The 13,296-nt window shown below is 44.7% G+C and overlaps 1 protein-coding gene across 1 annotated transcript in view; it reads left to right on the top strand.

Moving 5' to 3' along the window:
• cfap46 (cilia and flagella associated protein 46) overlaps positions 1-13,296 on the top strand; it is a 42,357-nt gene that overhangs the window by 26,496 nt on the left and 2,565 nt on the right. Inside the window, exons 34-50 of the mRNA XM_079363307.1 lie at positions 829-967; positions 1,421-1,618; positions 2,169-2,357; positions 3,097-3,198; positions 3,726-3,908; positions 4,039-4,212; positions 4,797-4,894; positions 5,136-5,209; positions 5,634-5,821; positions 6,024-6,130; positions 7,074-7,138; positions 7,424-7,585; positions 11,243-11,322; positions 11,563-11,623; positions 11,715-11,747; positions 12,194-12,284; positions 12,390-12,502. Coding sequence (XP_079219433.1) covers positions 829-967; positions 1,421-1,618; positions 2,169-2,357; positions 3,097-3,198; positions 3,726-3,908; positions 4,039-4,212; positions 4,797-4,894; positions 5,136-5,209; positions 5,634-5,821; positions 6,024-6,130; positions 7,074-7,138; positions 7,424-7,585; positions 11,243-11,322; positions 11,563-11,623; positions 11,715-11,747; positions 12,194-12,284; positions 12,390-12,502 — 2,057 coding nt within the window. The remainder of the gene's footprint in view (positions 1-828; positions 968-1,420; positions 1,619-2,168; positions 2,358-3,096; positions 3,199-3,725; positions 3,909-4,038; positions 4,213-4,796; positions 4,895-5,135; positions 5,210-5,633; positions 5,822-6,023; positions 6,131-7,073; positions 7,139-7,423; positions 7,586-11,242; positions 11,323-11,562; positions 11,624-11,714; positions 11,748-12,193; positions 12,285-12,389; positions 12,503-13,296) is intronic.

The raw sequence follows: 13,296 nt of genomic DNA on the forward strand, positions 1-13,296 counted from the left end.
GGAGGGGTGGGATAGCGCCATCCAGAGGGCATTAAAGAACAGACAGTGACAGTGTGTCCAGGTTGATTTATGATCCTTTTGGCTTGTTGGACCACACGGTCCTTCAGCAGGGAGCTCCAGTCTTTGAGCTGGACTCCCAATAATCTCTGAGCAGACTTTAACGATTTCTCCATCACAGACGACTCGTTAAAAAAACCTTCAAAAAAAGTTCAAAAACTCAGAAGAAATGTGTCTCAGAGACACTAAAAGAGTCCAGCCTCCACTTCAGATGAATTCTATGCCGACTCGGCGTGTTTTGGTCCAAGGTTCAAGGTGGTCCGGGTCCACTATTTGAACATTCCCATCATGGAAAGCAGACAACTCTCCCTGATATCATTCATCCACTCCTCAGTTTTTAACAACCTTCAGATTCATCAGATTCCAAAAGTCAGATCTGAACCGAGGAAACAGACGTTTAAGTTTTCAGCTTTCTTTACGTGGAACGAATCACAAAACGAGCTGAGACTGAACGAGCTGCTCTCATTGGGTGATTTCTAAGTGGAAGTTAAACGACTTGGAGGCGGACACATCTGGCTGTAGATGTTCTCCCAGATGTGTCCGTACCAACACGATAACAAAAGGAAAAGGATTAGGTATACAAAAAGTTATTTTATTATTGTGCAAAACACCAATATAAAGAAAATAACAACACCTGAAGTAAACTGAACACATGTTGAGTTACTGCAGGGGGATGTTCTGTACATCAACAATTATACCTAAGGCACCTTGACACGTTTGTTTCTTTACCAAAATGAAACGTACGTCTGTTTTAACTATCCTGCTCTCCAGAGTCCTGGCCAATCACGCGTCTTCTTCAGAGGACAGACGGCGCTTCCTGCTCTGCAGTTTCTCCGAGATGCAGCTGGCTGTGAGCGAGCAGGAAATCGTGGTGCTGAACGCTCGGAGGCTGCTCCCCTTACAGGAGGAGGTGAATCTAAATCTACACATGTTCCCTTTGTGGGCCTTTAAAACAAAATCAAGCTGAGTGTACGTTCAATATTACTGGACTTAGAGGACAACGATTGATTCAGCTGCTTCTGACTTCAGTTTGAATCTTCTGTGGGTGTTTTGTAGGACAGTCTCCAGCAGGTGGTGCTGCTGTTCTGCTGAATGTTCTACCTGAAACATGCAGCTCATTTCTAAACCTGTGCTTCATATTCTGTTAGAGACTGTTCACATTATTTAGTTTTATTCACATGGATGCTGAAGTTTACTCACTTCCTGTAAATCTGCTTCACACGCTGACTCATCACTTCACAGTCATAGTTTTGGACTTCTGATTCAGGTCTGAAGATGGGCTTTAGTGTTTGTTGTCATTTAAACCTGCCTGCTCAGTTGACTTCCTGTTTGAGCTCAGTCATGTCCCTTTGGTCCCGGGCAGAGCTCTGGACTGTCTCTGGCAGCCGCTCGGAGGCTGCTGCGGCTGCGTCTGGATCTGGCAGAGTTCAGTTTGGTTTTGCTGGAGGAGCAGGGCGCTGAGGAGAAGCGCAGAGCCGTGTCCCGACAGACGAAGGCCTCTGCTGAGATGGCATTGGAGGAGTTTACACGCTGCTCTCCTGAGCCTGGCTCTTTAGAAGAGGTGAGCAAGCTGCACAAACACCTCCCACCTGTGAGAATGGCTCATACTCTGCACTAAAGCATAGAGGGAGGAAAGTTTATTTTCAGCCCCTTTCAAGAGCAGGCGTCACAAAGTGCTTCACAATAAAAGACTTTAAATACAGATCATTACATGATAGCAGACTGAGGGATCAGACAAGTTCTCAGCTCCAGGTCCAGGTCCAGGTCCAGGTCCAGGTCCAGATTGTCCCCAAGTCTAAGAAAAACATTTGAGGCTTCTGAGAGAGCCTGTCCTGTCGTAAGATGCTCCAAACACAAACACAGCAGTTCTAATAAGGGAAGCCAGTGGAGTAACATGAGACCTACTACATCACATTTAGAGTTTGCATCAGGTGACATTAAGTCTTATCAAAAACAGATCAGTTATCGTTATCCAGTTTGTGCGTCTCCTCATGTGAGAGAGATGAACTCCTCTCACATTGCAGCTTTTAACACTTGTTGTATTTGTTGAATTACTGGACATGTAAATCTGTTGACCTTCAGTTGAACTTGGCTGCCCGTGTTGTTTCCAGGACTGGTTAAGTATCTGCAGCACGGTCGGGCAGGTGGCTCTGAGCCAGCTGGCTGCAGTCCGGTCTGCGTCCCCTGACCACATGGAGACCAGAGCTGGCTGTCTGAGCCTGATGGGAAAGTACCTGAGACTGCTGGCCCTGCAGGAGGACCCGCTCTATGTGTGTGCCCTCTGGGACCCACACAAACAGGTAGACTGCACAGATGTTCATTCATCAGTTCAAACAGGAGCCTCATGTTCTGGTTCCTTATGGAGACTTGATAACAGCTACAAGTGGTTATCATGTCAGATCTTTCCAGATCAAATCATAATGTGGTTGTCATGATTGTCTGTTAAAGACCCGTCTGATGCACGTCAAACGTCCAATGCGAGGAACGTTTTGTGATGGTCATTTAGGCCACACCCACAGCGTAGCAGCGGCTTTGATGTTTGTTGGTTCCTAACTTCTCGTCTCGCTTGTGTTTACTTTTCATCAGATTTAAAGTGTAACTTTATTTTATTTTTTAATATACTTTATTAATCCCACGAGGGGAAATTCGTTTTTTTCACTCTGCATTAATGGAGAGGTCTCAGAGTGAGGGGGCTGCCCACAGCGAGCGCTCTAGATGCCGGGACTTGAACCGGCGACCCTCCGGTTCCCAACCCAAGTCCCTACAGACTGAGCTACTGCCGCCCCAAAAGTTCTCTTCAGTGATCTCCTTCAGCCTGTATAAAAACCTGCAGACAGTAAATCTCCTCAGCCTGGAACAGACCTGATGATGAGGATTTGACTGACCTGGAGAAAGTGGCTCCGCAGGGTGAAAAGTTGACGAGGATTAGAGACATGGATGCCCACTTACATAAATTGAGTGTGCGTGGTTTGTGGTCATGAGGGGGGTTTATACTAATCACAACCTCTTTCTCTGTGATCTTGGACCAACTCTGTGCAGACAGGAACCCGGTCTGACCCTGCAGACGCTGCTTCTGTGGAGCAAGAGAGCGACGGACAGTCGGGCAGCAGAGAACCGAGGGCCAAAAGTGCTGAGCTGCAGGTACATTCCTCCTGACAAGTGACCCGGAAACTTCCGACTCATCTCAGCTCTTCATACTGACGTCTGTCTCAAGTCTCCCTGCTGAGAATAATCTGATGTTAAAGGTTTATAGGCTTCTTATGACTTTATTGTAGAGAGAGAGAGAGAGAGAGAGAGAGAGACAGAGACAGAGACAGAGAGACAGAAGATGTTAAAAAAAATAGCAACAGGTCGGATTTAAACCCGGGCCGCCCGCTTGGAGGACTACATTAACCACTAGGCAACCAGCGCCCCGACAGTCAGGAATATTGATGACCAAAGACAAATGTTGATTTAAAACATTGACCGGCGGTTTACGTTTCAAAATGAAAGCCATTTCACGTTTCCTGGATTATGTAGGATTTGCTTTGGAGCACGAGCAGTTCAGACGATAATCACAGGTAACAAATCAGGAAAGTGCCTCCCACATCATAGGACTGATTCTTTCATTTACAAAGAAATAACATTACAGTTGTGCCGGCGTGTGTGTTTGTGTGTCTTCCTCACAGCGAAGGAGGCGTAGAGCCCAACAGCTGCTGGCACAGGCCAGGAAGGCACTGACTGAGGCCACCAGTCTTTGTCTCCAACACAAGCTGCCCTCCTCCATCCTGTCTGAAGCCTCTTTAAACATGCTGGAGTGTCATGGCCAGTCTGACCCTGCAGTGTCGGGACAATACCTCGCCCTGTTCCAGGTATGGAGATCTAATGTAGACCTGTCACACTGCATGCAGGTGGCTCACATCATCATCTCTGCTTTCTTAAAAGCATTCTGCAGCTCATCATGGTCTTCCATCAGCTGCTTCATCCCTCTTCTGTTCCCAGAGCTGCTGCAGCGTTGCTACGATGGCTGACGTCCTCACTTCTGCTTGTTCTGGCTCCAGTGAGTCCCAGCTCTCTGCTCTGCTCAGCCTTCACACAAAGCTGCTCCTCTCTCAGGAGGAGCGGCCCAGCAGCATGCTGAAGGGAGCAGAGGACTCCCTGATCAGCCTCTCCAAGGTACCGGGGCGCCAGACCCCCCCACCCATGATTTATGGAGGCTGTCACATCCAGTTGGCTAAACTCCCTTGATGGGGGACACGGTATTTGGGCTGTTTCGGCCTTTGCTCTGAATGTTAGCAGGTTTACAACATTACAGAGAAGTGGGGCTGAAAGCATGCATGTGACGTCATGGAGTGACTGTGAGCACAAAACGTCCAGATGTTACCTGAAAGTGACCCATATGATACCGCAGTGTTTACAGGGACACATTTAAATCAACTTTTGACTTAATCAGTAGAGTAACTGGATCTTTGATAAACTAAGTGTTAGTGATGATTGTGCAACTACAACTAGCAGTAACAATTTGAAAGCATCAGATAAATGATGACTGTTTGTAAACATCATGATCTGTAAGGATCGGTGTTCGTGGTCTTTTTGAGAAGGGATCTTAGTTTAGTTTGAAATCAAACTTTGAACACCAGCTTTCCACCTTTCCTGCTGATTAATGTTGTTTATTCAGATACATATATTTATCTATGTGTGTTTTTTATCATAATGTTCAATTGAAGAAGTTAACTTGAAAAGCTTTTTCTGGCCTGCAGACTTTCAGCCACCTCAGCATCAACGCCGGCCACCTAAACATCCTGGAAGAGCTTCCTCCAACCCTGAAGCTCCTGCTGCTTCAGCACTCAGCCGACGGGTACTCTTCTCTCTCGCTTCTCCACGCTGTCATTTCTCTCTTTATCTATTGTTTATGGTGCATCAGGTGATAGACTGCATATCTGAAACTGCAATACACCTGAGCTGCCACTAGAGGTCTCACAGTTCAGGTGTATGTGTTGTTGTACAGTCACTGTATAGTTTCAAGCTGTTGCTTTTTAAGTTGTGTATTTTAAATGTATAAAAGTATTTATTTAGTGTTTGTGGTTCTTTGTCTTTAGTTCAGAACTTTATGGAGCTTTCTACGAGGCGGCTGAAACTCCAAATCAAAAGGCAAAGACATCACAAGCTGCAGGTTTGAGCTTTTAAACAAATTCTCACAAAACAAAAACCTGTCAGACTTTTTCCTTTTTGTGTCATTATACTGCATCTTATGTCTTCATATGTAGATTTAGTCATTTAGTATTTATATGGTAGCAACCAATCAGCTGCTTGTTTTGCTCAGCTGCCTTCACACGTCCTCACTGGTCATTAAAATGCTCACATGACCTTCACTGGGACGACTCGGACATAACAAGCTGAAGGTTTGGTGAGAGGAAGAAAGGACTTAAGACTTAGGACAACAACTGTGAGGAAGCACATGAAGAGAAGAGGAAAAGAGCAAGCGACCGTACAGAAGGAGGAGGGGGCGGGGCTCACAGGGACCAATTACAGGCCTGTGTGTGTGTGTGCCTGGGAGTGTACCCGTGTAATTGTTTGTCAATTCTTTTTGGTTGCAGGTACACTGACATGCTCCAGGGTGGCCAAAGCTTCTGTGTGCCCGCGGGCTCTGCTGGCTCTGAGGGAGCAGACTCGGTCCTTCGGCCAGGAGACCAGACTGGCCTTCTTCAGGGAAACCTGCCGGCAGACTTGGCACGCTGGCGAAGACGTGCTGGAGGTTTCTGAGGAGCAGCGTGTTTTTCCCTACGTACGTCCTCTATCACTCCATTAACATCACCCACTGCAGGCCTCATACATAAGTTCACTCAGCTGCATTTATTACCATCTCATGTGTCTGCCACGCTCACTAAGGAGTCGTGGGTTCAGGCACCGTGCTGCTGAAAAAACGTGCGTGCACAACAAAACAGAGGCCAATAAAAACTGCTCCTCTTTCTTCTTCCCACACACAGAAACCTGCATCAGAGCAAACGCTGAGCCCTCGCTTCACACACCTGCTGCGAGCCATGGAAGACTACCTGGAGCCGCTTCTCTCTCAGTTTGACTTCTCTGGCTTCAGGTGAAGTTCAGTGTCATTCACACTGCAGACCAGACAAGTCGAACAAACATCTGTTTCATCTGGATCAAGACGTTAAACAACAAAAACACAAATCGACATATTCATGTAAAAAAAAAAGGAAATAATTGATAATTCAGTTTTATATAAACAACACGAGAACAGAGACTGAGTGTAATATATCTGTGCAAGGAGGGAAAAGCTTTAATAAGGTCTTTACTCATGTGCACTCGAAGCCCCCCCCCCACACACACACACACGTCATCACAGAGTATAGACTGTTGTGTTTGATTCATGATTTTCCATATAGACGTAGTTCTATGATTCGATGATTCAATCATCAGCCGGACAGAGTCTGCCTCTAAAATCTACGTCAGATTAAAAACATGTTTAAAAACTCAGCAGGGTTTCATTGTCTCTTCTTTGTAAAACAAAACATTTCTTAAACCTGAAAGTTATTCATGAATCTTGCCTGCCGTCTTTGTCCAGATTGATTCTCCCATGTCCTCGTCTCTGCTTTAGATTGGACAGTTCCACTTGGTTTAGTGACAAATGGAGCAGTCAGTGTTTCTCCTTAAAAAACAAAGACTTATTTTCCTCCTGAATGTATTCAACATGTAATGCACACATTGAGGTGTGAAACAATGAAAGAAAGAGCTGGTTTAATTGGTATCCACTCTTCAATGAGCTTCTTTAGCCTGAAGGGGAGATCTGTGCCAGACTAACATGAAAACCTAACTGCTGTCATTTGTACTCATGTCCCTGAGGGGGGGGAGACTGATCATGTTGGTACCTCAGTCTTTTGTCCCTGCTGTGTTGTTGCAGCCAATCACATTCAAGCATCTGTGTCAATATGTTGTCACATCTTACACTATCTCACTCTATTTTTGGACATGTCAGACATCCCGTGACCCTGCTGATCCTCCCCTGTCCTGTCGTCCCTCAGGCGCCGGGCTGCATCACTTCCTGTCCCTGAGATGACCAAAGATGAAGAGGAGAAGGAGAGTGCAGGTAAAGCAGGCGAGAGTCGGATGTGAGTTTAATTGTGTGTGACCTCCTCAGGGCCTCGTGGTTATCTCTTCATTGTGTATCACATGAAGCACCATTTCAACATCTGCTGTGAATGCGATCTGTTTCCTGGCATCCCATCAGCAGGCTGCAGCTCGCCGCCCCCCCACACGCCTCTGATGGAGCTGTATACATGTTCCATGTGACACACATGCAGCCTACTGCTGAGTAGTATTATTGTAAAGTCTTAATAATAGATTATAATGTATGTTGGTGTTTGTGTCCCAGCAGAGCCCGGCCAGTATGTGGTGTTGCTGGCAGACAGAAAGTTGCTGGAGTTTCCTCTTGAAGCCTTGATGATCCTGCAGGAGGACGGCGTGACCTCTGTGTCCAGAGACTTCTCCCTGCAGCTCCTCCACAGCCGCCTGAACCGAGAAGAACCGCAGAAAGGTACCTGCACGCACGCACCTTTAAAAATAGGTTTTCTAATCATTCCCATGAACATGCAAATGTTATGGTACCAAAAGTGAAGCAGATTGTTCACACGGCTCTTTTACATACAGCCAATGCATTATCTGAAGTTCACGCTGGGCATCAAGTGAGTCAGCTGAATAAAAAAATGACACTTCAGCGTGAAACTCCTCTGATGTTTCAACGCTGAGATTCTCCTGACTGAGATCAGACACAGTTCAAAACTCCAGAAGTGTTTTAAAGTAGTTTAAAAGATGTGTGCATGATGTTACTGTTCTTCTTAACGTTATTATTACAGCTTCCTGTCAGTGACGCATAAAGCAAAGAGAGATAAGCTCAATCTGATGGTAACTGCTCATCAAACAGCCTCGTGCAGATAGAAGCACAGAGACACGGGGGGGCCGTAGTGTTGAAGTCAAGACCACAGAAAACCAGAGCAAGACACACCCACGAAAAAAATCCTCATTATGTCTGAGTCACTTAAGACGGTGTGTAAACAACAGACATGACTAATGCAGTGCTTTATATAACACAGGTATTTTTAGAAACCTGGTACAATAAGGAAGCACAAGACGCTTCACATGATGCAATTCACTTCAACCTTTTAGTGCCGCTCTAACTGAACAGTCACCATTCTGACTGTACTTTTTTAATTAGCCGTTAATCATGCACTCTCTCTTTTACACAGTTTCCTCTGTTTGTTCTTTCTTTAATGCATCATCCTGTTTAAGGCCCGCTAAACATAGAACTATAATTGATAGATCATTGATGCTTGTTGGGGTTCAGCACAGATTATATTTTTAAACGTACACTAAGTTGTACTGGTTTAATGGGATTCAAAACAATCAAGTAAAAACTGCCGGTGTGAATCTGATCAAACAGCGTTTTTAAACATATAATATGATTTTACAGGACTGAAACATATTTCTATGTAAAGCCTGGTTTGATCCCCATGAAGGAATAAAAGTGTCAGATTTGTGTTTTTACATTGATGCCAACATGATGATTCTTTTATCATCTATTAAAGTTTATTGAGTTACTCAATTAATGTTGAGACGTCTATCTTTTTAAAACACAGCTGATCCTGCTCGACATCACACAGGTTATCTGAGTGACTTTGAGGGTTACAGGTAAACAATCAGCAGCTTCTGTAGTCACAGATAAAGAAGAAACAACAGTGTTCTTAGTGGGATGTTTCTTCAGTTCAAACTGTGGCCGTGAATAATTCCTCATCATATTTCAGTAAGTAAAGGCTTACCCGTGAAAGCATCTTGACACTCGGGTTTGAACTGCAGGTAGCCAACCGTGGAAATGGAATTTGTTCAGGATAGAAAGGTCGTTGCACATCCTGCTGGCATGCAGAAGACAGAGGCCAGCTTTGCTAAAGTGGATGTCCATTAACAGCACAGCGTCACATCGCCTACACACAGCGATGCTGGAGGTTCATTCTGCTAAAACGCCGGTTTGGAATACGGACCTTGTCATAAAAAGAAACCTTAACGTCGGAGTAGGAGACACTCGAGGAGATGTGAGTGACTGTTACATTCAGGGTAGCAACATAAAACCAACAACAACCGAGAAGTGTCCAAGAAGCCTCCGTCTCTGGTCCGAACGCATCCAGAACATTCAGGAGCAGAATCTAAAGTTAGAAGGAGGACATAGTGAGAAGGCAGCATGTTTCCTTCAGCAGTTCATTCAGGAGGTATTTTACTGATTGATCCTTTAAGCTGAGTAAACAGAGGAGCCACTAAAAAAGATGAACTTGACCACGTACATTATATCAGTAATGATTAGACTCAGAACTCTAACTGCTAATTAATGCACTTTACACTTTTTATTTTTACAACACAAATATTTGAGCACACACTGTTACATAAGTTGCATAGTCATGCTTCACTACAAACCTGTTTCATTACTCAGCAGCTTATTATGGATCCTTTTCTGTTTTACAAACACTTCACACAGCTCACTTCCTTAGAAGCACACTTTCAGGTAAAAGCAATAAAAACATTCAAATAAATGGTCATTTGCCACATTATGCTCTTCTCTAGTCTCTCGGGTACCATGACCTTTTCAAATTAAAAAAGCAGAGTAGTGTGTTTTAGTGTCCCTTCCATCCTCGGGCTGAACTTCACACGTAATTATTTTGCAGAGAAAAGAAAGGGGTTAGAAAGAGCAGTGAGGCTGCAGACATCTTTACCTTTTTAAAGGTTAAATCATTTGCATAACATAAATGAACCTTCAAAGGTTACTGTTCAACTAGTGTACATGTGTGTGCCTCACTTCACACGAGCATATGCCACAGACAGGAAACATGCCTTTCATAAATAGCCTTTCAATGTCCACATCAAAAACCCAGTGTGATGATGAGACTGGGAATAAAAAGTCTTTTTTTTCTCTGGACCTTCATTAGCGTCATTTTGACATCTCCAGTTTACCATTGTGTCAGGAAGATGCAGTGCCTGAAACCACTTTGGAAAGGACTATTTGTTTTTCTGTGAGCTGCTTTGCATGAAGTACGCACCGGACGAATTAGCAGAGACTGTAAAAGGACTGAATTCTTGTTGGAAAGCTTCACCTCTACCGAATGTCTGATTCCATAGTCTGAGAGTTTTATTGGATAAAACATGAAACCTGAAACAAAAACACAGACATTATATGTGTGTGTGTGTGTGTGTGTGTGTGTGTGTCTATATATATATATATATATATACATATACATATAGACAGATAAAACCAGTGATTACAATACGGCAATTACTTTTTTTTGTTGTTGTTGTTGTTGTTTTTCAGCTGCTTACGTAACATGAAGTCAAATGTTATGTTTGTATTTTTTTGTTGTTTTGTTGTTGTATTTGTGAACCTGGGGGGGAAACTCTGTTTCTCACTGTGTTATTGTAGAGACAGGCTTCACACTCACACACAAGCCTGAGTCACACACATGCACAAGCAGGACCTGTGGACATGTAGTAATGGAGAGATGTCAGAGTGCGGCAGCTGCCTTCACTGGAAGCACCCCCTCAATGTTGGTGCCTTGCTCAAGGGCACCTCGGCAGTGCTTGACAGGTGGTCTGGCACCAGCTACCAAACCAACTTCCATATTTTAGCCTGCATCGGGACTTGAACTTGCCCCCCCCCCCATCTCCTCTTCAGTGTAAATCAGTGTCAGAGCTCCTCTTCAACATGTGTGTGAAGTGTGTCGTTGTAAATCCACTCTGATGGACTTCTCTCATCATTGGGGGGTTTATAGAGACACACGTTAGAGCAACATGGAGAAGAGGCTTTTAATTGATTCAGTCAGTAAGGATGTATAGATGACCAGCTCAATCAGGAGACATCTTTGGAGACATTTTTACAAAGTGACGAGCAGCGATTCTTCGTTTCTGTATCAAGGCTAGCTTTGAACAGAGCATTTACAAGAATGAGGTGAGTTTGTCGCTAACAAGATGAAATCTAAAGATGGAATTAAGAGTTTGGATTTGTGTGTTTACTTTGCTCATAGTGCTGAATCCTTGATCATAAGGAAACATTAAAAACTGTGCTGCAGTCCCACATAAATGTCACCGCAGACACCGGTCTGAGTAATCTATCTGACAGGGACATGCACGTATTAATTCTGCTTCCTGTTTGTTGCAGTTGAAAGTGACAACAAAAAGGAGACCAAAGGTGGGAAGGGAATGAAGGGGAAGGCAGATCAAAGCCAAGCCATCAAAGCTGTGAGTTGACTAAATTAATCTGCCAGATACAGACGGCAAAATGACTTTACCTGCTGTCAGTCCGGCCAATCATTTAAGTTCCTCTCCCCCTTTTAACTGTGCCGTTTCAATCAATTACATAATGTGTCAGAGCATTGATCTTCTGTCATCACACAGCAGTCTGCAGCTTGTGCCTGCTGATGCATACATGAACGTATATGTGTTTTATGTCTGCCACCTTTAACTCTAATTATCCCCCAGATGCCGCTGAATGCTGCGTTCCCGTCTCACACCGTCCCAGCGGACACGCGTCACTTCAAATGTACCGTTTATTCTCTGCAGTCGAACATTTCTGTTAAAAGTGACCGATTTAGTTATTTTATCTTGGATTGTTTCTTCACTTCAATCAACAGATGTTGTCGACCCACACCATGAAGGCAGCTTTGGTAAGACAGATGAATCACATTCCTGCATTTTGCATTAATATCATAAAAAACGAGTCTGTAAAAGGTTTTATTGAGGGCTGCAGGTCAGAAAATATTCACAAAACAAAAATCTGGAACAGAACAAAACTTAACGCTGCAGGGCTGCCAGGGGACGGCTGCTCTCCAGTGCTGGGAGAAGAGAGTCTGAGAAGTCTTAGCAGCTCACGTCGAAGCTTGAGGCCTCTCGTGAACTTCTTTGTTTCACATCGGGGAGCTGTCTCTGTTTAGCGCCCTCTGCAGACTCATCCTGGAACTAATCCAACATACGTTTACCTCATGATCTGAAACCAAATAAATAAATATGAAAAATCCAAATCAGAGACTCTTTAAAACATCCTGCATGCATTACAGAGTTTTAGAATTGCGGGCTTTGTAGTTTTGGGTTTAATGATGTTTTCGTATCACAGACGGGACCAGCCTGAGCTCGAGGATGGAGGAGATTTTGGAAACACACGGTCACCTCTGGGAGGGCTTCATGGGCAGCAAGCAAACACCCAGGTTAGAGAAGTAGAGCCGAGACAGAAGATGAAGCACAGCGTCTTTTAAAGTCTCTGCATACAAAGTTCATGTCTGCAGCACTCAGCTTCTTCATTGTGCTTCCAGTCTGTCAGAGATGCAGCAGCTGCTCAGCAGGTGCAGTACCTTCATTTACCTGGGGATGGAGCGCTTCATGGCAAACGTCCCGCCTGGAAAACTAGCAGCCCTCGATCTGTCAGGTGCAGTGAACTCACACAAACACAGGACTCTACGTGTGTTTATGTCGGGACCTTGAAGCAGTTTTAGAGAAATGTGTGTTCATGTAAATGCTGCTGTGTGTCACAGGTCTGTTTCAGTTTGTTTCAACATTCATGCTAACAGGCCTCAAGATTACCAGCCGTAGCATTTAAAAGTGTTGTTCTGTCACCTTCTCAACATTATCACTACATGTAGGACCGCTCACATAATAACAAAGACTCGTTACATCACGCGGTCTGTACTCTTAAAAACATGACATGAATGAATGGTTGAACACTGGAGCAGGATTGTTTGTGGATTATGTGAGCAGGAGGCGTCGCATCCTCCAACACATCAGTCTGTTCTTCCCTGAGTGAGAGGTTTCACAACTGGGATCAGATCATGAAGCTGGACGCTGGTCAGCCTCAGCAGTAAGTTCATCCAGACGCAGCTCAACCTCTGGATGATGCCCACATTACTGGAAGGCCGAGTATCTCAAACAGAAGGCCGACTTGATTGGCTCTGCACCTCTAAGATCAAAAACAGCTGGAAGCTCTTTAGAGTCTGAAAACAGGAGAGGAGCTTCCTGTTTGTGGCTGCTCGCCTCTGTTCCAGCAGGGGGTCAGATGATGGCTGGACTTGATCCAGTTTGACTGACAGAGTGACAGTCCCTTCAGGCCACACATATGAGCCACCCAGCGACGCGGCTGCTAACTATAGTGTGACTGACGCCATGTTCTGAATTCCAGCTGCTAGTTCACAGCACACGGGATCACGGTCACTTAATTGGCCTCCA

The sequence above is a fragment of the Symphodus melops genome, assembly GCF_947650265.1.
Source record: "Symphodus melops genome assembly, chromosome: 15".
Lineage (NCBI taxonomy): Eukaryota > Metazoa > Chordata > Actinopteri > Labriformes > Labridae > Symphodus > Symphodus melops.